We start from the raw sequence: 23227 nt of genomic DNA on the forward strand, positions 1-23227 counted from the left end.
TGCTGTCCGGCTGCAGACCGTTCCTCACGCAGGCACTCACTGTCCCTTACCGCTGCCCATGTGGCCGCAGCCACCGCTCCTAATCCGCTCCAGCCCCGACCCGAAAAGACGAGCAAGGCTTTCGTTTTCCTTTCCTAGCTCGTTCACCAGCGCTGTTTAAACCTAGATTGCTGGTCACCCTTCCGTACGAACGCCTCGGATAGCCCTCCCGAATGGCGTTAACCCTTTCGGCGCCGGAGCGAAAGAAGAGGCCCCCCACCATCACCACCTCCCCCCCCCCCCATCTTCCCCAAGGGCACTTCATGAAGTGGGTCACCCGTCCGCTGCCAACAGCTGTGCCAGAGCCCGGGGCAACGCCGAGCCCCGATGGGGAAACTCAGCCGGGAGGGCTCCAACGAGCCGGGGAACTGCAGATCCGCATCTTTGCCCATCTGCTCCATTCCGAGGAAGCAGAATGAGGCACGCCAAGTACAAAAGCAACGAAAGAAAGGTTTGAAACGCGGCAGCAGTCCAACCCCCCTGCAAAGAGCCCGTGGGAAGTGTGTGTATGTTCAGTACGGGGCGGGGGGGGGGATTTCTTCAGGGACAGCTGAAACCTCCTTCTCTCTTTCCGAAACATCTGTGCTCGCTCCCCAGCACCGGGTCCCTTCCCGGGAAGGCTGCCTGCTGTGCCTCGCTAGACGCTGCTCGATCCAAAGAGCAAACAAACCGCCTCAGCTCTCAGCACTCCCGAGCCCACTGCCTGCAGCTGCTTTCAAAACAGACGATCGTGTTGTTTCCTTTCCGGGCTAAAACCGGCCCCGGCTCTCTCCCGCCCTCAGGCAGATGCTTCCACACCTGCTCCAGAGGCGCACCCCCAAAAAGTCGACTCCGTCCTTCCCTGAGCTTCCCGCATCCCGAACCCCCCGGCACCCCCGAGCCCCGCAATCCCGACGTGATGCGGGGAGGGAGGGGAAGGGAGGGCCGGCCGGCAGAGGCTCACCTGGAAAGAGCGCGGCCGCCAGGATGCAAACTCCGATAGTCCACCAAGATGCACGGCAACTTGTCTGCAGCTGTGAAGCCATGAGAGTTCCTTCGAAGAAATGGGCGAGGGACGGTCTGGCAGCGTAGCTGAGCCCCCCACCCTCCCCGCCCCTGGTGATGCCGCTCAGGTCTGCTTAAAAAATAAAAATAAAGGCGCAGGAGGATAAAGAGGCGGTGCGCCCAGAAGCAGGAGGATGGGCGGCCGGAGGAGAGCTTCGCACATCCGCGGGGTCCCCGGGGCTCGACGGGGCCCCTTTGGGCGGCTGGGCAGCGCGGTGCCTCCCTCCGGTAGGGAGAAGGAGGGAAAGGGAAGAAAAACAAACAAACAAACAAAAATTAAAAAAAAAAAGAAAAGTGCGGGGGGTGGGGAGGGGGCAAAACAAATAAAGAGAGCTCTCCTCGGGTTGCTGCTGCTGCTGCTGCCGCCGAGCGCAGCGCGGCGGTGCCGTGATTCCAGCGGCGGGGCTCGGCAGCCCCCGCCCGCCGCCCGCCCTCCGCTTCCCGGGGCGCGGAGCTCCGGTAGAGGGGCGGCGGAGCTCAGGCGGCGGAGGAAAAGGAAAAGGGCCGATCGCGGAGCTCCATGGCCGGGCAGGGGGCGGGGGGGCTGCCCGGGTTGCAGGGCACCGCCGCCCGATCGCACACACGCACACACTCCTCCCGGGCGGGGCGGCGGCGGCGGCGGGCGGCAGCGTTCTCCCCCTCCCCGTGATGTCAGTGCTCGGAGGAGGCAGGGCGCTGAGTTAACTCTTTGCCTGCCCTGTGCGGAGTGCCGGAGAGCCGCCCGGTCTGTCCGCTGGAGCCTCGTGCTGTCAGCAGGGCGGCCGGCTTCTCCCCCGCCTCTCCTCGCCTTCCCTCCCTCCGGCTGCTGTCTTTTGTTCTGCGAAGCCCTGGGGAAGGGGATCCTTTCGCCCCGAGGTCTTCGAGCACCCGGGAGTTGAGGCTGTATGAATTTCAGTGGCAGCTGAAAGCCGCCTATGTAGCCATTCTTACACCTTCCGCATCGATCGCGTGGGATCTCAGCGTGCACTCATTGATAGATTTCCTTCGCGTGCGGATCCGAAGTAATACGTAGCGTTTTCACGGGGCCTGATGAAAGAAGGAGCTTGTTCTGGACGCGTCGATAAACGAGGGGATTCAGCAGCAGCCACAGGGGAGGAGGGAGGCACCGCTTTGCTGCGCATTGTGTCAGCCCTTATTTTGTGGACACTGACGCTGCTTTTGTGGATCTTTTGCTAAGGAGGTATTTAGGCTGCAAATGGCAGCTCCTGCGCTGCCCCGGCCTCAACGAGGATGCCGAACCCCAAACAAAGATGTGAACAACAATGACAACAACCGGCAACAAAGTCATGTTGATTTCAAGCTCCATTAGAACAACACGGGAACAAATCAATGCCTGGCAAGCAGAAAAGGACAGAAGCAGTGGGGAAGGATACCACACATGGTGGGGAAGGGAGGGGGCAGCCAGCAGCTACAGACAGATACCTCTAAGGACCCCTCCAGCAATCTCCTCCTCCTTTTAATTCCCTTAGAAGTTAATTCCTGTTCAAGGCAAGGATGGGCAGCTCTGTAACAAAGCGGATTAGCCAGATACGAGGTTTGTTCTAAAATAACAAAAGTTATTATGTAGTAATGAGGTACAATTAATAGATTCGCTGGCTTGAAGGCCAGCAGGAGCCCTCTGGGTGATGTGCTCGCAGAGCAGAGGTGCTGAGCTGCCCCAGGACCACTGCCTCCAACCCAGAGCTGCAGCCCGGAGTGCACAGCTCTTGTCCTCATGGACAAGCAAGGTACAGAGAGCCCTGGCCATCCTTGCAGCTGTTGTTTCAGCGGTTGGTTTTGCAGCCCTTGCAGCGTTTATCTGGCTAGTTTCACCTTTAATCCATAAAATCTCATTATTTCTTTTCCAGGCTCCATTTAAAGAGATACCTCTGATCAGAAATGCCTTCCTTGGGCAGGTCTCCTTGAGTGGCAATCAGGTCCCTTCAAGTCCCCCTCATTGCACAGCGTTCCAGCTTACACTTCTCCCAGTGTGATGCTCTCCCTTGAAGCACACAGCTGCAAGGTGCCTCTGCTCAGAGCTCAGGCTGTGCTTTGCTGCAAAGCCAGTGCAAGCAAGGCGGCTCTTCCCTGCTAGATTTGGGGTACAATTAGCATTTCCCTTCAAAAACAGGGGGAGATTTCATACAGCCTTGGGCCTTGGCCTCCCACATCACAGGTCTCCAACACTTGAGACAAAAACATGAATCCATTAACAGCAGCAGCAGAGCCTTGGCCTTGGTGCACCAGGCCCAACTTACCGAGCCAGAATGCATTATTTTCATGATCCTACACAAAGCAAAACCCATCACATTTGGCACAGTTCTGGCTGTTAACTTCTAAGATTTATTACACGGTGCCATGGGGCCCCTGTTCTGCAGCTTTTTGTGAGTCCAAAATTTCCGTGAAGCCCAAAGGGACTTCTGCAATGAGCAGGAAAGGCAGGAGCAGAATGCTTTGCTTTGGCAGTTTTTGTTATTTCTGAGGGAGGAAGATCATAATGTGTAACATATTTAATTGCATCATGCTTGGTTTCTTGATTTGGGGAGGTCTCCATGCTCACAGCCTCTGGGAGCTGAGGGGGCTGCCTTCTGCTGGGCTGGATCAGCTGGGTTGGCTCATTCCTTGCTTCTAACCCTGCTGGCAGAAGGATTTTGAGGTTCATCCCAGTCAAAGAATGGGAGCAGGAGGTGTCCTGCACGCTGAACTTACAGTGCAGGGGTTGCAAAGGTTGCCTGTCCTTCCCATTCCTGGTGCAGAGCAGTGATATTTACCCCTTCCTGACACGCAGGGAGTCTCCTTGCAGATGGCAGCCAGCCATCCGAGCAGGGACCCAAAAGCTGTACCAGCCCTTCCTACACCCCTGTGAAATCTGTTTTAGGCACAGATACTAGAAACTGTGTAGCAGCTTGGCGGGCCCTTCTATAAGTTGTCATGCTCATATACTTCTTGAAAATTGCAATTAAAGCATGAAACAACATTTGGCTAAAAAAAAAAAAAAAAAAAAAAAAAAGAAAAGAAAAAAAAAAAAAAGAAAGGAAAAGAAAAAAAAAACAAACTGGCTTGTAATGGAGCTCTGTTTTGTTCATCCAGCATTTCGGCTGTTCCGCCAGCACAAGTTTTCTGCTGATGCTGACATGTGAGGTAACGTCTCTACAGCAACCTGCTGCAAGAGGACATTCCATGTGCACCTCCCCAGCCCTGTCCCATTGGATGACACGGTGGAGCACAGCTTGCAGGGTGGTTTAGGGTGGGTTTTGCATGGCACAGCTCCTTTGGGAAGGGTCTTCCTTTGCAGGATGATGCACATCGCTCCCCACACGGCACACACATCACTCCCAGGCCTGAGCAGACTGCTGGGTTGGAGTCAGGGCATGACAGCTTGGCCACATCTTTGCAGACACAGCTTCTATCTGCTCCGGGGTTGGGGCACAATGGCTCTGGGCTGATGAATGGCCCCCAGCAGACCTCAGCTCTGCTTTGGAGGGCAGGAATTTCTCCACACCGTGAGGCTGATCCCCCCAGTGTGGTGCGATGTGGGGCTGTGCCTTGAGCTGGCGCTGCTTTCCATGCATGCCCACGCACCGTGCCCTGAAAGGCTCAGCAGGAACAGCCACCATATATTATTTTTAACGCCCATGATTACCAAAGGGGATTGGAAGGAGGGAAAAAGGGGGAGGGAGAAATTGCTCTTTTAAACATTCCTCTGAGTGGTTCTTTTTCTTTCAGCTGCTTTTGTTTGTTGAGGAGCCCACAGCAGAGGGCTGTCACCCCGAGCCAGGAGTGTGTGTGACACTCCCCGCACCCGGTGTGTGTTTGCTGCAGTGCTGATTACATTAACTCGTGTGTTTATAAACATTTGGAATTGGTGCAGAAAGCGGCGCTGAACGGAATTTTAAAGCCGGCATCAGTTTTATTTCTGCTTTTTCATCTGTGAACGCGCATAACACGTCTGCAGCGCAGTCAGCAATGAGGGATCAGAAGTGCAAAAGGGCTTCCAGAGCTGATTCTCTGCTCGGCTTCACTTCTAGGCTCTCTCACAGCCTCCTGCGTGGCCACACCAACATGCAAACGCGCAGAGGGCGGACGCTGCTGCAAATCTGCAAGCGCCACCTGTTTGTAAGGCAGTTCTGTGCTCCTGTCCTGCTGCTCTCTGCACGGAGAGATGAATTCAAGCTGAGCAGGCGAGGAAATTGCCTCCCAGTGAAGGGAAGCTGATGCAAGTTGTAAGCAGTCTGCAAACATTGGTGGGTTCGTGGGTTTTCTCTTCTGTCTCCCTCTGTGGAAGGGTTTATGACGGCCTTGCTGCAATGCTATGTGAGTGCCCTAACCCTCTTAATCCCCACAGCACCCCCTTGTGAGGCAGGAATTAAACCATAATCCTCATTATACATGAAGAAGCCCGCGGAGATTAGGAATCCCAGCCCTGCAGAATGCAGGTTGAGTTCTGCTATGGGATTTCAATGCAAGCCTGGGGGGGAAGGTGGGGGGCTTGGGAGAACTCCCCACTTCGGAAGCTCTTCACAATCCAACCAGCCACAAATTGGGCTGAATTCGGGTAGGAGTAACACTTGCTGCACACCCTTATCCCCAACCGCTGCCTGCTGCAGCTTTTCTGCTCTTTCCTTCTCGCCTTTCAGCCCCAACCCCACCTCGCTCACGGCACGGCGGAGCGGCGCAGCATCGGGACGGGTCGGCGACTCGCAGGGATACGAAACAACACGAACAGCCCCAGGAACCGACCCCAGACTGCTCCAAGCGCTGCCGCCGAGCACCATCTAGTGTCGGCCGGGCCGCTCCGCCCAGCTGCCCCCCGGGGCCGCGGGGACACGCAGCCCCGCTCCGCTGCACGGTGGGTCCGCGGTCTGCGTCTGCCCGGAGCGTCGCTTCGCTGCGAGGAGAGGCTTGCTGGAACGAGCTGTTGTCTTTTTCGGCATCCGGGAAGGAAGGGATGGGTCTGCTTTTCTCGCATGCAAGGCGTGCGGGCTTGCATTGGTGTATATCCGTGCATAGAGGTGCTGGGGTGGAAGGTGAAGTGCTGTGATGCAGTGGCACAGGGAAAGGAAACAGAAGGGAAATACAACATAAACAGTTCCAAGGGCACGTGTTCCCAGCATTGTCCTGCAAGGGAAATGGCCTCTTTTCCCATTTTCTCTCCAGTGCTGATGCATCTTCCACATTCATGCAAACCAATGCGTGCTGGAGCCCCGGCACAGCACGGTGCACACATGGTGCACAGCCCCAGCAGTACCTGTATCAGAATACAGCATGCTTTATTGAACAGCACCACAGCTCTGCCTTCCCTAGAGCCCTGGCTGTGTGTCTGCATGGCAGGGAAGGCAGGACACCGAGTCCCAGACCAGTGCCCAGAATAGCTGTGTGCCAGAGCAGTGCAGGAGATGCTGTGCGGTCAGCCATGAGGGAAAAGCCACAGAGAGGATTTCTTCTGAACTGGAAATTCATCGACACGCTCTGCTTTGGATTTGAATCAGGATCTTGCTGTAATTTCCAAGTGGAAATAAGCCTTTTGCATTCTGTAGTCGGACAAATGGGCTTCTCTTTGTGCATAAGCTCTGCTAAGAGCTGCTCTATGGATCACAGGGTGAGAAGTCAAGAGGCATGTGGGGCTGCCTCATTTGGAGGCCCTCGAGTGAATAGCATGAGAGTGTAAACGTGCTGCTGCAGCAGCACAGCTGCTGCTGGGACGTGAAGCAGTGCCCCTGCAGGCACTGTGAAGGGGCACATTGCCATCAGCAGGGTGACCCTCCTGTCCCCTACAGGAATTGCTGGGGCCAGACAGCAGCATCCCCCCCCTGTCCATGCGTATCTCTGGAGCTGCTCCAGTGCATCACCTGCAGCAAATTCAGGGTGAATCGAGTTCAAGCGTGGGGATGTGCAGAGTGAGCTGAGCACGATGGCTGCAGGGAGCACACAGCAGCCCATGTGTGGGGCCAGCATGCTGCTATGGCACAGGACATGAGATGGTGCACCAAGCAGGTGCCTGCTTTATTACAGAATGGGAAACACTGCTGCTGCCCGAGCTGCTTCCCCATTTGCACCTGAGGCACATCCTTCAAAAACTATCCTCTCTCCCCCCCCCCTTTCCAAGCAGGCTGTGTGTCTCCAGCTGTCACAGCTGAGCTGTTGCTCTGTGAGCAGGGCCCTCTGCCCCCCTCCACCCCAGCATCAGCCTTGTCAGCATCACCATCGGCCACAGGAATCAACACATCCCGGTGCTGCTGATTTATCGCCCTCTAGGTTGTCAGCATAAATACTTGATAAATAGAGAGATGAATAATACAGCCTGAGTTTACCTCGTCGGCATTAATGAATCTCCCATTGGTGAGTGGGGGGGGGGGGGGGGTAACGACTGCTGCCAGGCTGTGCACACTGTGAATGGCCCCTATGAATGCTGTTGCCATCATTGCAGGATAGGCAAGCAGGGCTTTCCAGAACGTGGACAGGTTGCAGGTTTGTAGATGCCAAGCTGGGCCTGGCTGGTATCTATTCAGACCAATTTTGCTGCAATCCGAAGAGTCAGCGGTGTGAATTTGGAGGGACTCCAAGGGAAACGTTTCCATCAGCCTGGAGCAGCTGCGGTGGGGCAGCGCGGTGACATTCCTCTCCTCCCACAGAGGACAAACCTCTCCTTGCGGGCCAGCTCCCATCTCAAGCTCTGGGGGGAGCAATCCTTCTCCTCCTCCTTGAGCTGCTTCCCCCTGCAGATGCTTGAGGGAGGAGGTCACCTTCCCTGTGCTGAGCCCCTGGGAGGTTTCTTGCTGTGCCACAGACCCCTTCATCTCAGTGCTCGGGGTTAAGGAGTAAATGTACTTGGAAATGCTGCAGGACCCTTCCATCCTGGGCACCCAGCGAGAGCTGCAAACCTGACTTAATGAGTCATCTCTTTCCAAGCAGGGAGGGAAAATGTCACATTACATTTTTTGTTTGCAAATTTTCAAACCTTGTGGCTCGAGTTCTCAACATAAATGAGCTCACGGTGGAAACCGTCTGCAGGGCTGGGTTGGCGTGGCTGCGTTTCTGGGGGAGATCTGGAGATGTTTCTGGCTCCCAAACCCCCTCCCAAGGAGGGGTGAGGAGGGGGGGGGTTCATGGCAGTGAAATGCAGCGCATCTCCTCCAGATCTGTGGGAACGAGGCAGAAATCTGTCAGCTGCAGAAATAGACTCTCGAGTTCAGCCTCTATTTCTGACACATATTTTCCTGTGTAATCTTCTGTGTGCTGCTCAAGGCCAGACAGGGCTCGCATATAATTTCGTGCCCTGATATGGGCTACTGGGATGAGAATTCACTTTGCAGCAAAGCTACCAGCACCTGCCTATGATATCTGTTGTGCTGATGTATGCAAGCACTTCAGTACAGACCAAGGGCTGAGCCTTTGCCATCTCATGCCTCAGTTTACCACCAGACAACGGCAATGTTTGCAGGCCAGAAGCAATTAGTGGCTGGAAAGTAGTCAACTTGGAAAAGGGAAGACATAGATGGCTTCTTTCTGGAGTATGATGGGAAGTTGAGCCTCTTCAGAGCCGAGGTGTTGAGATGGATGATAGCAGAGATGAGCTGCTAAGGGCTCTTTGCCCTTCTGTGGGCTGCAAAGGTTTCTTCTATCTTTCAAGATAATCTGAGAGGAGTAGTACGATGGGCTCACTCCATTTGTCAAGTAATTTTTTAATGCATTTAAATACTTTTACAGCGTCTGTTAATGAAACTTTGGTGACCCTGAGGCTCCTGAAGGAATCCATCTGCATCTAAGTGACGGAAAATGAACTCATTAATGGCTGGGGCCTCTTCAGCCCATGTGGGAAATCAGTCCCTGGTGATGAAGGGCTGTATGGGAAGGGGCTTGGCTGAGTGGGCTCTGTCCTCAGGATGGGCAGGGTTGGTTGGTTGGGCAGGAGGTGCAAAGCACTGATTGAGAATCAGGTGATGTCTGGGAAAATGCCTTGTCTTTACTGCTAACTGCAGCAACGTGGAAGGGCTTGCCAAAAGGAGATACCTGCGGTGCCCATGGAAGTGGTGGGGTCACCATCCCTGGAGGTGATCAAGGAACATGGAGATGTGGCACTGGGGACGTGGTGGGGATGGATTGGGGTTGGACTTGGAGATCTTAGTGGTCTTTTCCAAACTTCACGTTTCTATTCTTCCACGTGGAAAACACGTGGAAGACAGCGCAAGATCTGATTGCAATCTGCTTCTTGCCTCATGCAGCACCTAGCACCAAGAGGCCGTTCTCTTTTCCTTCCTTTGCAGTGGCCCTTTGGGAAGGAGGCATCTCTCCAAAACCATCCATCCTTACTCGTGTCAAAAATTCAGCATGGGGAAGGAGGCTGGAGCTAGAAGTGATCACACTGAGGATAGCGATGGAGAATGGAGGTTGGCCCCAGCAGAAAGCCATAGCAAAGCCAAACAGCAGCTGCCTGCGTGCTTTGGATAGTGCAGTCCTCCTGCTTGGGGAGAAACATATGAAAGTATGGGGGAGAATGATGAATTGGAAGAGGCAGGAGAAGAGCAGGAAGCTCGTTTTTCTGCACGTGGGGATGTTTTGTGTGCAATCCTCTGATACACACCATCAGTAAAGCCGTTTTGGGTCTTTTAAGAGCACATCTCTGCCCTCTCATCTCTCACGCAGGGCAAAACATGCACCACAGAGCCTCAGACTGTGTAAATTGGTCCCATTCTGCCAGCATCCACAGGGTGATGCTGATTCTCATTACGGAGGCGGGCGGCCTAGCGAGATCAGAGCAGCAGGGTTGGCTGCTTTTGCTCAGGGACCCTTTGCACCCCCTCCTCTGCTCTGAAGGGATCGCCTTGATTTGAAGCAGCTGAGCCACCGGGGACCGTGTGAAAAAGGCACACGGTCTCTGAAAATGTGAGCAGAACCTCCATGGTTGTATGAAATGCTCAGAGATGTGCAGCAGGCCAGAGCTGGGCAGTTTTATTGATGTGATTGGTGCTGTGCCCTGCAACCATTCGCCCATCCCGTGGGTCAGATCCTCTGCTGGTAAAAGCTGAGAGAACCAAACTGATTGATGTCTGCCAAAGATCAGCTGCACCAAGCCCACATTATGCCACTTGATGAAGAGCTCTCTACTCTCTCCGCTTGCCTTTAGTCACTAAAAATCTGCCTCATTAACAAGCTCTCCCTAATCACTGCAGAGCACTTTGCCCAGTGGAGCTCTGCACGAAGCTTCTGCCCAAGGACTGCTCCAGTGAGTGCAGTGTGCACGTTAATGACTCAGCTTCTCCTTAGCAAGTTGTTGAGGAGATGGAGCTGTGACTGTGCAAAGCTCACTGCACAGGAGTCATGCACCAGTGGGCAATGCCATAAGCAATGCAGAGCCCTGGGGTTAGGGGGAGGATGCCCATGGGCTGCTGGGGGAATAGGAAGCCCCAGGTTGCCCCCACAACTCCCAGCCCCCTCCTCTCACCCTCCAGCATGTCTGAAGCCGACTGCTCTGGGATGGAGGGGATCAATGGCTCTTGAATCCGAGCAGATGAAGGCTTTGCCATCTGTGAACAAGTTGTTCTGATTGAATTAGGGAACATTTAACATCCACAGATAATTAGAAACAGTCACCCATTACAAAGGGAGTGAAAGAGAAGGGGAGCTTTGGAAGGCGATCGGCAGCTCCTTGGCACATCAACGAGGGGAGCTGCTCAGATATCACTTCAGAGCCTCCACGAGTGCTTTGTGCCCATCACAGCCGCACATCTCAGAGCCAGGTTCCTCCTGGCATCTCTTTCTTCTTCCTTCTTCATTATTTCTTAACCCTTTTGCCATGGGGCCATCAGCTGTCGAACCTCAGTGAAGGAAATTGGCTTTTCTGCCTCAGAACCAACACAATCTCCTTGGCCTGGAGCTGGGCCATGTGGCCGAAGGGACATCTCCAAGTGCAGGGTGTACCTGGGCATCAAACCTGTTAACATATTTGCAAGAAGAGGGATCCAATGAGGAGCGTGTTGGGGTAAAGGTGGCTGTCACCTGGTCCCAGGAAGGCTGTCACTCTCCTGAGCCTGTCACACCTCTGGGCATCTACAGACCGCAGAGCAGCAGGGGTTGGGTTGGTGATAAATGGCAAAGGTTTGCTGTCACTGTGATTTATCTTGTGGAGCAGTGCTGATGGCATGAGGGCAGATTCAGCTCTCCAATGAAGCTGGAGGCTCCCAGCAGGACCAGAGCAGCTCCCCCAGGCCTGGTGGAAGATGGGAAGTCCAGAGCCAAGAAGTGGAAGTGATGCACTGCGGTGTGTCTGCAGCTCAGAGCTGGTGAGCATAGGACAGGGCACTTCCACTGGGGAGCAGGATGGCAGGAGCATGGCACAGACTTGGCAGGGCATCCTCAAAGGAGCCTTTCAAAGGGTTTGAGCTTGTAGGACTGACTTGGGGTGAGCAGTCCTGCTGTGGGTTTGCCCTTGGCTTGGATGGAATAGCATCTCTGTTTGTGTTCCCATAGTAGGGTACAGGTGAAGGCCTTTCTAAACAATCCTAATGGAGGCACCTACCTTTAGGAGGAGAGATAATGGCCTGAAATTTTACCAGGGGAGGTTCAGGTTAGATATTTGGAAAAATTTCTTCTCCCTAAGAGTCACTGGGCATTGGAACAGAGTGCCCAGGAGGTGGTGGGGTCACCATCCCTGGAGGTGTGCAGGAAATGTGGAGATGTGGCACTGGGGGACGTGGCCAGTGGGCACGGTGGGGGTGGCCTTGGCTAGGGCAGCTTAGTGGTCTTTTCTAGCTCAGGTGATTCTATGATTGTACCTACAAACCTTGTCCCAAGGGAAACTTCTCAAAGCTCATCTGCAAAGAAACCAGAGGAGAACTTATGGCACACAGAGCTAATATCCATCTCACAGTCCTTCAACGGAAGCAAAAGGGAAATCAGGATTAGGAATGGTGACTGGAGTAACAAACCACAGAGCAGCTTTCTCCGAAGAACGGAGAGCTCTGCAGTCTGGCAAAGTGCTTTCTTGGAGAGCCAGACGTGAAGGCAGGGCTGCAAACGGCTCACCCTGCACAACCCCATCCTGCTGCTGTTGGTGGGAAGGTGATGGGAGATGGGCAGCCCCACACCATCAGGGACGGTGCACGTGCCTGCATCTGGGCTGGGAGCATGAGGAAACACCCCCAGGGGGTGTCAGAGCCGGTTACAGTGACACGTGATATTTATAACAGAGTGTGGAGGAGGGTGTCACATCGCATTACGCTGATGCTCCGGCACCAGAGATGCAGGGACAAAGCTGCAGTGTGGGATGGCTTTGTGGATGCACATACCCCACTTGTTTTTGCATCAGTGCAAGGGAGCTGGCTCAGGAGATCAACCCTGCTGGAAGACCTTCCCTCCCAAGACAACGTGGAGTGTTGCAGTCTTTGGAATAGCTTTGGCATTCTCTAAAATTGACACTGTGGGCATTTGGGGTTGCACGGCTCCCTCCCTCATAAGTGAGGCTCTGAAAGCACCCAGCTTATCTGCGTTACTGCAATTAGCCAGCCAAGAATTAGGAAGTGCAATGCAAGGGCCAAGTCTTGGAGGTGTAGTTTCCCAATGCAGCAGGAAGAAGCTTGCATCTTAATGCAGAAGCTTTGTCACACATTGTGATGGGAGCAGCATGGGTCCCTTTGCACGCACAGGCACACTCGTGTGCATGCAGCTCCTGCTCCTTCCTCCTACCTGGGCAATGGTGCTGTAAAACACAGATGCACGGAGCACAGCAATCAGAGCCCTCCTGGGGCTGATTGCCTGCCTCTAACTTTTGTCAGCTGCCATTCCTCCCTCTCTGCTGACACAAGAGCATCTCCTGAGAGCAGCTGGCACATGGACAGGCTGCTACAGCCTGCTGCTCCCCCCTCTTGCTGGAGAAGGTCTGTGGTGCACTGCTGAAGGCAGGTGAGCCCCATCCCCATGGCAGAGCTTGGCCCTGTGCTGAGAGCAACATACAGGTGTGCTTTGCTCTGCTTTTCTTCCCAGGTCGTGGGGTGTACAGTCCCTTGGCACAGCGCTGTTGCCCTCATTTATCATGGAAAGGAGTGACTCTGTGTTCTTAGGAACACTGAGCCTCCTGACCTCAGCCTGGGGCAGCGCTGAGCTTCCACGCACTGCTCTTGGTGTGCAGGGGTTATGGGATGTCCTGGCGCACGCCCCAGCAGGGCATGGAGCACTTTCAAGAGATGTCCTTAGTGCTGCTGGCAACTCTTGGCTGCTTTTGGGAAGCAAAGGGCTGCTGGAGCCCCTGGAAGCATTCAGGTTGCTAAGAGAACCATTAAGCAGGCTGCAGGCAGTGGGATAAGGGTATGTGTGTGTCTGTACTCTGCTCTATAGGCATTGCTGTGGACTGTATCACACCCACCTGTGATTCTGTTTCATGCAGCTGTGCTGTGGCACTGGCCAGCACTGTGCCTGATGCTTGAGTGTGACTACAGGAGTTGTGCATTTCCACGAGGAGCATCTCTCTGTGCTGTGTTTGCACTGGGATGGCAAAGGGAAGTAATGGCCACATGCCTACAGAAAATAACCACGTCCCCACCTCTGCGTGTGGGTCAAGCATGCAAGCATCCTGCCCTGGCAATACTTGTGCCAGTGCCTGAATGCAGGCATCACATCCACGTGGTGTGATGGGCTGAGGCGAGATGGCATGTGTGTGGCTGCAAGGCATCATGTCTCCCTGCACCCCGCTCTGCAGGCGTGTTTGTCTGCAGATCTCTAATGTGTCACGTGTGAGCCAGTGCTTGCATGAGAACAAAATGCTTGCTGTGTCCCTGGATGAGTGTGTGGGGTAAGCACACCCCACGTGCACCCATTCTGCATGCTCTGTAGTCCTTGTCCTGTGCAGCCGATGACGGAGGCAGCCTGGCATTTACCCAGGATTTATGTGGATGCTCTAAAGCCAGCTGTGCACATTTTTTCTTCTTCTTTTTTTTTTTTGCCTGACTTCGTGCCCTTTTGGAGATTGCTTATAACCCCAACGGAGAGGAAGGACCAATCCTCTCTGCTTCAAGGGGAAGGAGAGCTGTGCAGCATCCAGCAGATGCAGACAGACCAAAAAGGAAGCAAGGAAAAAAAAAACAAAACAGCAGAAGAGAACAGCTCATCTCATGCATTGTCTGTGGCGTGTTCTTTGTGCAATCCCAGTTGACTTTTTAGGGAGAGATTTATTCCCTCTTTCTCCGTGACAGCAGAGTTTGCATTGTTCCTGCAAGTTTGGAACAGCCCAGATTAACTGTGCAGCCTCAGTGTCTGATTAGCTCCTTTTGCTGTGTTGTTATTGACCCATGCAAGAGAGAAACTAGGTCAAGCCGGGCTGATGAGGCTGGATCTGGCTCTGTAACATAAATCAGTACAAACGAGGCCATCCGCTCGCTGAGCCATCACATCGTGCTCGAGGGTGGGTCGCCTCCAAAGAGTCCATGGGATGTCATTAGGAACTTTCCTGAGCAATCAGTCTGAGTAAAGCGTGGTTGGGAGGTGGGGGGGAGGTGGGTAGGTTTGTTTCGGGAGCTTCTCTTTGTTGTTGTGGTGAGGGGTGTTTTATCAGCACTGGGATGGCTGCGCATTGAAGTGGCCTTGCCTGTGTGCCTCTTGCAGGTTGGGGGTGGGGGCAGAGCATCCTGCAGGGTTGGGATGGAGGTTTTTTGCAGGAGGGCAGAAGCTTTCAGCCAGCTTCCTTGGGGGCAGCCTTGATTGCTGTAGGGGTTTGTTGGTGTTTTTTTGCTGTGCATAAGCAAGGGCTGTGCAGCCAAGCTCTAGTATGGAGAAGACTTTTAGCTCCTGGTAGCCCTGAATCTCCCCCAATCCTGGTTTGGTGGGAACACATTCAGACCCAGCCTGCTGCTGCTGAGTGAGTCGTTCCTCTCCAGGGAGAAAGGAGCACACAGTGCCCATGCCAGGCTGCCTGTAGATGCATTGGCAAACCCCTCCATCACCCTGACAAAGCTCTTTGAAGGCAGAAGTGACTGGCTGGTGCTGAACCAGGGCAGGACGCAAGGAGCAGCCTCAGCTGGTCTCATCCCCGGTGCATGGCGTGCTGGGAGCCAGATGTCACCCCATATTAGTTTCATTGTGTGACAGCCAGGCTGTGATGGTGTGGGGGAAGGCAGGGCAGCAAAGTGGGGGTCGGTGGGCTGGGGGAGCATCCTTATAGGTGATCACCTGCGTAGCGGTGCTGCTGGGGAAGCAGGTGTCAAACATGCAAAAAATGCTGTTCCTCCAGGCCAAGAAAACAAGAGGAATGTCAGCTTTTATGGGGAAAAGCAGAGCTGATGATGAAGCCAGGCTGTTAAAAGCCTGCTGGAGGTATCCTCCACTGATCCCAAATGTCCATAGAGCTGAGTCAGCCTCCAAGGGGACATTTCCCAGCCCATCTGCAGGATGATGGTGATGCACAGGATGCTGCATCACTGCAGGGGGGGAGGAAGGGGGCTGGCACAGCACCCCCTGTCCTGCAGCACCCAGAGCTGAGTAATGGCCTCAGCTTCCCAGCTGCATTCACATTCCCTTTGCATGCTGCCACTGTTTCTTCCTTATGGCAGTGATTTGCTGATGTCACAGGTGTGGCACCGAGGAATTGAATTTACGGGAGGTTGAAGTGGCAATGGGGAAATGAAGCCCTCAGCACTCTGCTCTGATCCCCCCCACAAAAGGGCAAGAAGGGCCATGGGGAGCCCAGTACATGGGCTATCTGCCCCCATAGGGCTGCTCTGTGATGTGTTCCTGCTTTTGGGTGGTTTCCAATGCATTCCCAAGCAGGCATTCCTCAGCCTCTTTGTCTCTCTTCTCTCCCTTCCATAACTTTGCCCTCTTTCCAGCTGGACTACTGGATAAAATGCAAGGTCAGTAAGGCAAAGAAAGAAATGAGAGCGAGATAAACTCCTAGCAGGGCACGGCTCCACATAGCCTGCAGTGCAGCTTAGCTTGTGCCTGGCTCTGTTGGAATACCTCCATCCTCAGGAGCTAATTTAGGATGTCCTCTGCTCTCTGCCTGGGGACGAAACGGCTTCTGTGCAGAAGGCACTTGTCAGTGACAGACCTCTTGTAAACAGCACGATGGCTGCATGTCAGACGTGCTGTGGACATCTTTATCAGGTGCTGTGCCAAAGCCCCCGGGGGAGGCTGCAGGAGAGCCCTGGCTCTGCTCAGATCTCTGGGTGTGCACTGATGGAGCCCTCTGTGTGAGGCAGGGGCTGGGCGAGCTGCTGCCCATTAATAACTGAGGAGCTCTGCTGTGCTGCCTCACCTTGCTGCTGCTGCTTAGCAGAGGAGCTGTGCTGAGATACTGCAGGAAAGATGAGATCAAAACCGGAGCGGGTTGGGAGAGCAGGCAGGGAGAGAGGCTTTCCAGCACTGGGGGAAGGTCACAGCTTTTTTGTTTTTTGTTTTTTTAATTTTATTTTATTCTTTTTTTCTTCCCCTGAGCTTTACCAACAACCATTCAGGTCAATACAACCTTTTATTTTATATATATATTTGTTCCATCACTTCCGTGCTCACATTAGCTACCTTGCCAGAAAATACCCCTTCATAGCAGCAGTCCCCAAACCCTTGCTTTAAAATCTGCAAGAAAAACAACTGCTTTCTTTCTTTCTTGTTTTTTTCCCCCTGGAATCATTAGCAAGCAAGGAGAATCTGCTTTTTTTTTTTTTTTTTTTTTTTTTCTCTCCATTTTTCCATGAGCAATTTTGGATTTTGTTGCTTGTGTGAAGCTGAAAGTGGGAAAATTTTAGTGGGCATCAGTGTCCCCCTGGCACCGTGCTCCTTCCTGCTGCCAGCACTCTCCTCTCTGCCCGAGCTGAAGTGCACTGAGCTGCAGAAGGAACCTGTACAGCAACCAGCTCATTTATTGATATTTTATTATGCTGTTTAGCAGGACCCTGGTGCCTGTAAGAAAGCATTAAGGAAGTGCAGCAGCACATTCTCATTGATCCCGTTCAGTATTGCCAGCTTAGCATGAGGGTGACAAAGAAAAGAAACGATGTCGTTCCCTTCCCTCCCTTGTGCTGAGCTGCTGGTACAGGGATGCCCACATGCCTGGAGCTCTGGGTCACCCTATGGCACAATGCTCCCAGTCTGCATGGGAAAATAGGAAATGGGAAAGGCAGCTGTACCAGGAGGGGTGTGGGAGATGCACGGTGATGATGCAGGAGAGCTCAGCTCTGGTATTTCCTGCACGGAGCTGGAAATGATGTGTGTTGGTCCTTCTAATGACAACAGCAGCCCTTAGGACCACTGGGGGATGATGGATCATTAGCTCCAATGGTGTTCCCGAAGGCCTGCACCTCTCATTTTGAGCACTGTGGGGTTCACATCAGCACAATGCATGAGGAAGGAGAAATCCAGCAATACCTGCCTGGGATTCTGCCTGGATTAATTAGCTGCCATTTGCAGAGTTGTTTGAAGCTTCAAACCTATTCAAGTGCAGGCATTATTATTAAACAGTGATCCATTAGTTCTGATTCTTGGCTATGGCCTCTCTGTAGTGTAGCTCTCGGGTGTCACTTTCTACAGCATCCTATATTTGTCTTTGCTATTCCAAATACATCTATTAAGGAGGCACTGCAGCAAAAGCATCCACAGGCAGCTCTGGTTTAAGTGTATGCATAAGGGCTGGGATTGGAGCCCTGCTCCCACCCTTGTCCTGTGCTCCTGGGCAAGGAATGGTGCATGCAGAGATGGGGGGGAGCTGGGATGGGGCTTCCAAGCTCCTCCAAGCCAGGAGCAGCTGCTGGACCAGCTGAGGATGCTGTGCAGCTGTGGCTTCACTCCTGGTATGTACCAATGGCACGAGATCAGAGCCTCTGGCACTGACATCTATATGCGGGCGCATGTTGCTAGCTGGGATTGAGGTTTTATTCTTGTAAACACTGTATTTATTATTAAAAAAAAAATAAAAAAAAAAACCAACCAAAAAACCAAAACAACACGCAGGCTGCTGAATGCATATTGCACAGAAAAGCTGTAAAACTCCCAGTAAAGAGCCAGAAAAATGCTACGAGGAGAACAAAGCAGGCATATATCACTGTGCTGGGCCAATCTTCAACCTAGTCACGGCACCATGAGTAGAATACACACGGCTTCTCCCACCACAAACGTATTCCCAATCAGAGAGAAATGTATATAATTTGAGATGTGATGCGCTCTAAATCAAGATGAGCCTGATGTTCAGGAATTGCAAAGATACAAAATGTGGGCAATTTCTGAATCATTCAGTTCTCCAATGGTTCTTCGGTTGTTGTGTAAGGGAAAGGCTTTGGGAGCAAGCAAGGATTTTTTTAAGAGGAACAACAGTACCTTCTTTCTCATATACACAATGCACATGCATAATGCATACAGAAAATGTGATTCTTTTCAGTCTGCTGGTTTAAAACAGTGTTCTGCATGTCTGTGAAGGACCTAGGCTGCTTTGAGAGGATCTGCCAAAGTGACCAGGGAAAGCAAAATGCAGTATTGCCAGGCTTGAATTTGCTTCGGTGGGTTCAAATTTCTACTGGTAAATGTGTGAGTGTCCACAAATGGAATCTGGGAATGGGTGGCACTGTGACATTGAGTACCTCTCTGCAGTGGTGTGGGCAGCATGAAGAGCAGTGCAGACCTGCCTGGTGTGGGGACATTGAGCCCTATCTTAATAAGTAGGAAAACATCGTGGCAGAACCTGGGCTTCTTTGCCAGAACCTCCAAATGATGCTGCAGTGCAGAAGTGTTATTACTTGAATGCTTCTGATGCAGTTTCATAGCTGCCTGATCCCAGCTTAACTTGGATCTCTTCATCCCTCTGCTGCGCCATTGGGATCATTTCTAAAGCTGTTCTCTAAAACACCTTCCTTCTGAGCTGTTATTTGACTTTGGACACATGTTCACCATAAGGGTTATGGGATGGTGGCAATGGGTACTGCTTGCTGCTGGAGAGCCCAGTTTTACAGGCAACTGATTTTATGTATCTGATGCTCAGTCTGTGAACCCATGTATTTGGGTGGTGAGCATCACAAATGATGTGTGCATGTTGCTCCACGTTGAGTTCAGTGAATATTATGTCTGATGGCTCTGGCAGTGAGGTGGATTACAACGTTGGGGGCTGGTCAGAGTTGGGGCTGGTTGCTTGCATCCACTGCCCCTACACCCTTTGCCTTTCCACCCTTAGGCCTTTGCATCCTTGCATGGTGAAGCATTCATCTGTTCATGGGAGCTTTGCCTTCCCAGGTTCACCTATGCCAGTGCATTTAGGATGGTTTCTGAAACGCAGTTAGAAACAAGGCTGCTGCTTCTCTCCTTACTCTTGGAGACCCTGCCTGCACACATGTGGTTTCAATATAAATACAAGCTGCCAAGAAGCTTTCTTCTTGCTCCGGGAGAAGGTGTAAACCCTTGCAGGATAAACATACCTCCATCAGTAAGGGAGAATGACTTCACTTCTGGCTCACAATCATTGCGTATGTGAGCTTTAATCATCCTGCTCTTTGTACTAAGTGAAGCCCTTATGATCAATCAGAACTTTGAAGCTTTGTTATAAAAATGTAAATGAAATGCATTTCTAAATGAAGCCTTTCTTCTGCCTTGTGCTTCTCCATTCTTCCAGGCACTCCCAGGAACACACCAGTGCTGATAACAGCACCGCTCCCTCCCTGCTTTTGCTCCATAGCAAAAAGAGAAGAGGAGCAGAGCTGCCTCTGGATGTTTCTGGATATTCTGATCCAGTTGGGAGACAAAATGTTCTCCTGATTGCATCTCTAAAAATAAAGATGAGGCTTGGAGGGAAAACACAGCACTGATGGTTGCTTGCTAAACGTTAAGCCTGAATCCCCATGGAAGCAAGGTGTAGGCAACCTGCTGGCTGTCTGCATGTCTGCTTTGCTCCCATAATAACTTCTGGTCCCATTGGCCCCGTTCCCCTGATTCGTAATGAGAGCAACGTCTCAGTGGAAGGAAATTCCCACCAGTTGCAGAAAATCTGCCTGCCCAAGCGTGCTGGTTGTGTTCCAGTATTGGAGACATAGCAAAATAGATGGGTATTTCCAACTAGTTCTTCATCAGCCTGGCCCTGGGGATGTCCGGCTGTTATCCATCTGGCCACGTCCTCAGAGGAGAGGTTGGCCAAGATCTGGTCACAGAAAGAAACGAAACTGGTGAAAGGCAGGGGAGAAAAGCATTTAATTTCAAGATATTCCATTGAATTTCATTGCTCTCGCTGCCAATCTTAGGAACTTCTGGCCAAGTCTGATGGATCTGGGAAGAAAAAGAGGTTTATCATGCCCCAAGCATTTGTTCAGGCCACGTGGGTGGATTTGTTGTTTCCAGTGTTTCTCAGGAAAAAAGAAAAACTCCTCTGCAAAGCCCTCAGCTTGGGCACAGATACACTGCTGTGCATCTGTGTGTGTGAGGATGGCTCCATAGGACTCAAGGAGGCTGTAGGAAGGTCAGAGTTGGGGGCAGGGGCAGCACCTGGAGCACGCTGGTTTTTGCATTGAGAGAGACATGCACCTATCAGTAGGTGGGTGGAGATGCCTTTTCTCTCTCTGCTCTCACCTGAGTTCTATTTTATTTTGTTTCAGAGCTGTGGGTTCTGCACGAGCACACAGCGCCAACTCCAGATGTGCTGTTCCCTTTTGCAACCTTTCTGATGCCCTGCTCTTGAGCCAAGCCAAAGAGCCGGGAGTAACTGCAGTCACTCTGGGAAGCCACAGGACAAGGGGAGGAGTAATGCCAATTTTTTTTCCCTTAGATTTTCCCTTGCAACAGCATGTTTTCAAGGAGCTGTAGTGATTCTGAGCAGGGTTTGGCCTTACTGTGCCCTGAGCGGTCTCACCTGCTCTCCAGACAGTTAGGGAGACTCATTGCACACCTCCACGTGTGCTGACAGGGCAAACCTCCATCCCTCTGCCTGTAATTGGCATTGACACAGCACTGCCATAGCCCTGGGATGCTCCAGAGCCAGACTCGGGCTGCGGGCTTTCAAAGTAGCCAGTTTGCTTAGTAAACAGTTCCTTGAGTATAAGAAGGATAATGCCTTTTGTAGAAATGCTTATTGATGTTTGCATTCCTAATCCAGCAGTGTCATTTATTCCGGCTGTGTGAGCAGGGAAGTGCTCTCCCAGGCTGAGGCTGTCCCACCTTGTTACCTACGTCAGACACGAGGCCTCAGAGTGGGCTCTGATTTTAGTTTGGATCGCGTGTGGATGCGCTGATTCCAAACATTAACAGATAATAAGGCTGGGGAGGGTTTGTAGGTGCCGGTTGGTAGGCTCTACAGATTGATAGCACAGCATCCTTTCTCTGAGAGTATTTTAGTGAGCATTAGATTTATGCTATTTACTGCTTTTCAGATAAAACAGTCACTGCGCTCGAAACCGCTGATGTACTTAGAATGGGGAATGGACTGGTTTAGTGGTTGCTGAATCTGATTGCTCAGAGGCCACTTTATTTCTCGATTGGAGAGATTGTGTTCTAAATAACGCAGCTACGGCTTTATGAATTGAGCAGGGCATGAATTAAGCAGGTTGGAGGCTGCCCGTGTTGACTGGCAGCTTCGCATCTTTCAGGACGAGGTCAACTCAAGTTCATTGTGTTGGAAGGAGTTCATGATTCCTTTGTTATGGAGGTTCAATAGGGATTGATTTTAAAATAAACTTTTTTGGGATAATTTAATAAATTCACTTTATTGTTCAGGCACTGATGGTTGGGTTGGGTTTTTTTTCTTTTTTTTTTTTCCATGAGATCAGCATAAAGCATTTCCTCCTGCTGTCCCAATCGCTCTGAATATTATTTAGACCTCATGGCTCTTCTTTCCTTCTCATCCAAAACTCAATCATGAGATGGACAAGAACCTGAGTAATTAACCAGAATTTGCACAGGGGAACCGGTAGGGCCATAGTGCCAGAGATGAGCTTTTGCTTATCTTCTTTGAGGGTGCTGAGGCACTGGCACAGGCTGCCCAAGGAGGCTGTGGATGCCCCATCCCTGCAGGCATTCAAGACCAGGCTGGATGTGGCTCTGGGCAGCCTGGGCTGCTGGTTGGTGACCCGGTACATAGAAACTAGATGATCATTATGGTCCTTTTCAACCCAGGCCATTCTATGATTCTTTAATGTCCTCTGCGCTGGCAAACTGCATGGAGACCTGGTGCATGGGGTTGTAGTGCAGGAGGAGCATTTGCTGAGCAGCACAGCTATCCTTTGAGTTTTTGCATTGCTGCTTTGCGTCTGACATCCCACTCGGGGCTCCAGTTTGCAGCTCTTTTGGGGCTGTAGGTGCAGAGCTGCTTTTACAGCTGCTCGGTTCCATCTTCTGCCATCGCACAGCTGCGTGGATGAGGCAAGATAACTTGGTGTGTCTTCTGATTTTCTCTCCTGTCTGCCTTCCTCCAGCCTGCAGTGCTCAGGCAGGCTGTGGAAAAGTGCAGCAGATCTGTCAGGGAGATAAGTGTGTTTTAAAGAGCAATGATATCTGTCAATGAGACAGCAGCTGCGCAGAAATTCGTTTCCATCTCTGCCTCCTGATCTGCCCCAGAAATGTCGACACAGCACTTTTCTCTCTGTGGTTGTTTCTTGAGGTGGTTTTTTTTCTTTTCTCGGTGTATTTAGGGGGATAGGACAAAAAGCTGCAGAAAGCTCTGCTGTCACCTCCTCCCTGGGCTTTTGTCCTCGATGTGTGGCAGCAGATGAGTGGAAGTTTACTGAGGTTGTGCCTCGGGAGGTCTTACCTCGCTGTAAATAGCATGGAGGGGAACAGCTACCAATGCAGGCAGAGGCCCATCTGTTGGCTCCATGCTGGCAGCCAGACACAGGGCTGGGCGTCCCCACGTGGCTCAGGGCTTCGTGCTGGTATGGGGACATGGGGTGGGCAGCGAGTAAATGGTTTTACGGGACAGTAAAACACATAAGGGAAGCTTTAATGTGTGCTGAGGCCATTTGACCCTGCAGCTTTCCTAATGCTTTTCCCACACCTCTGTGTCCTGTCCTTTTGCACCTCCCGGCCTCTCCGTGTGCTCGTACCAGAGATGTCCATTAGCACTCCGTGCTCCCTCGGCTCCCATCGCCTCTGAGCGTGCCAGACATGCAGCAATGCAGGCAGCGTCCCGCTCCCCTGTGAAACCCCATCTCTCAGAAATCAGGGTGGCTTTAATATAAACTGCATCATCATCATTGCTCGACACCTTTTGCTGACCCTTTCT

At 52.2% G+C, this 23227-nt stretch overlaps 2 protein-coding genes across 3 annotated transcripts in view; one reads left to right on the plus strand and one right to left on the minus strand.

Moving 5' to 3' along the window:
- NECTIN1 (nectin cell adhesion molecule 1) overlaps nt 1-1701 on the minus strand; it is a 70508-nt gene extending 68807 nt beyond the window's left edge. The window contains exon 1 of one of the 2 annotated variants that reach the window (XM_052697285.1): nt 983-1701. In XM_052697285.1, the coding sequence (XP_052553245.1) occupies nt 983-1064 (82 nt within the window). In that variant the 5' untranslated portion in view covers nt 1065-1701. The remainder of the gene's footprint in view (nt 1-982) is intronic. The other variant, XM_052697286.1, reaches the window with a different exon arrangement.
- The window catches only part of NHERF4 (NHERF family PDZ scaffold protein 4), a 312400-nt gene that overhangs the window by 229977 nt on the left and 59196 nt on the right, over nt 1-23227 (plus strand). The gene's annotated exons all lie outside the window — the stretch shown is intronic.

Source organism: Tympanuchus pallidicinctus, unplaced genomic scaffold (genome assembly GCF_026119805.1).
Source record: "Tympanuchus pallidicinctus isolate F22 unplaced genomic scaffold, pur_lepc_1.0 scaffold30, whole genome shotgun sequence".
NCBI classification, from domain to species: Eukaryota; Metazoa; Chordata; class Aves; order Galliformes; family Phasianidae; genus Tympanuchus; species Tympanuchus pallidicinctus.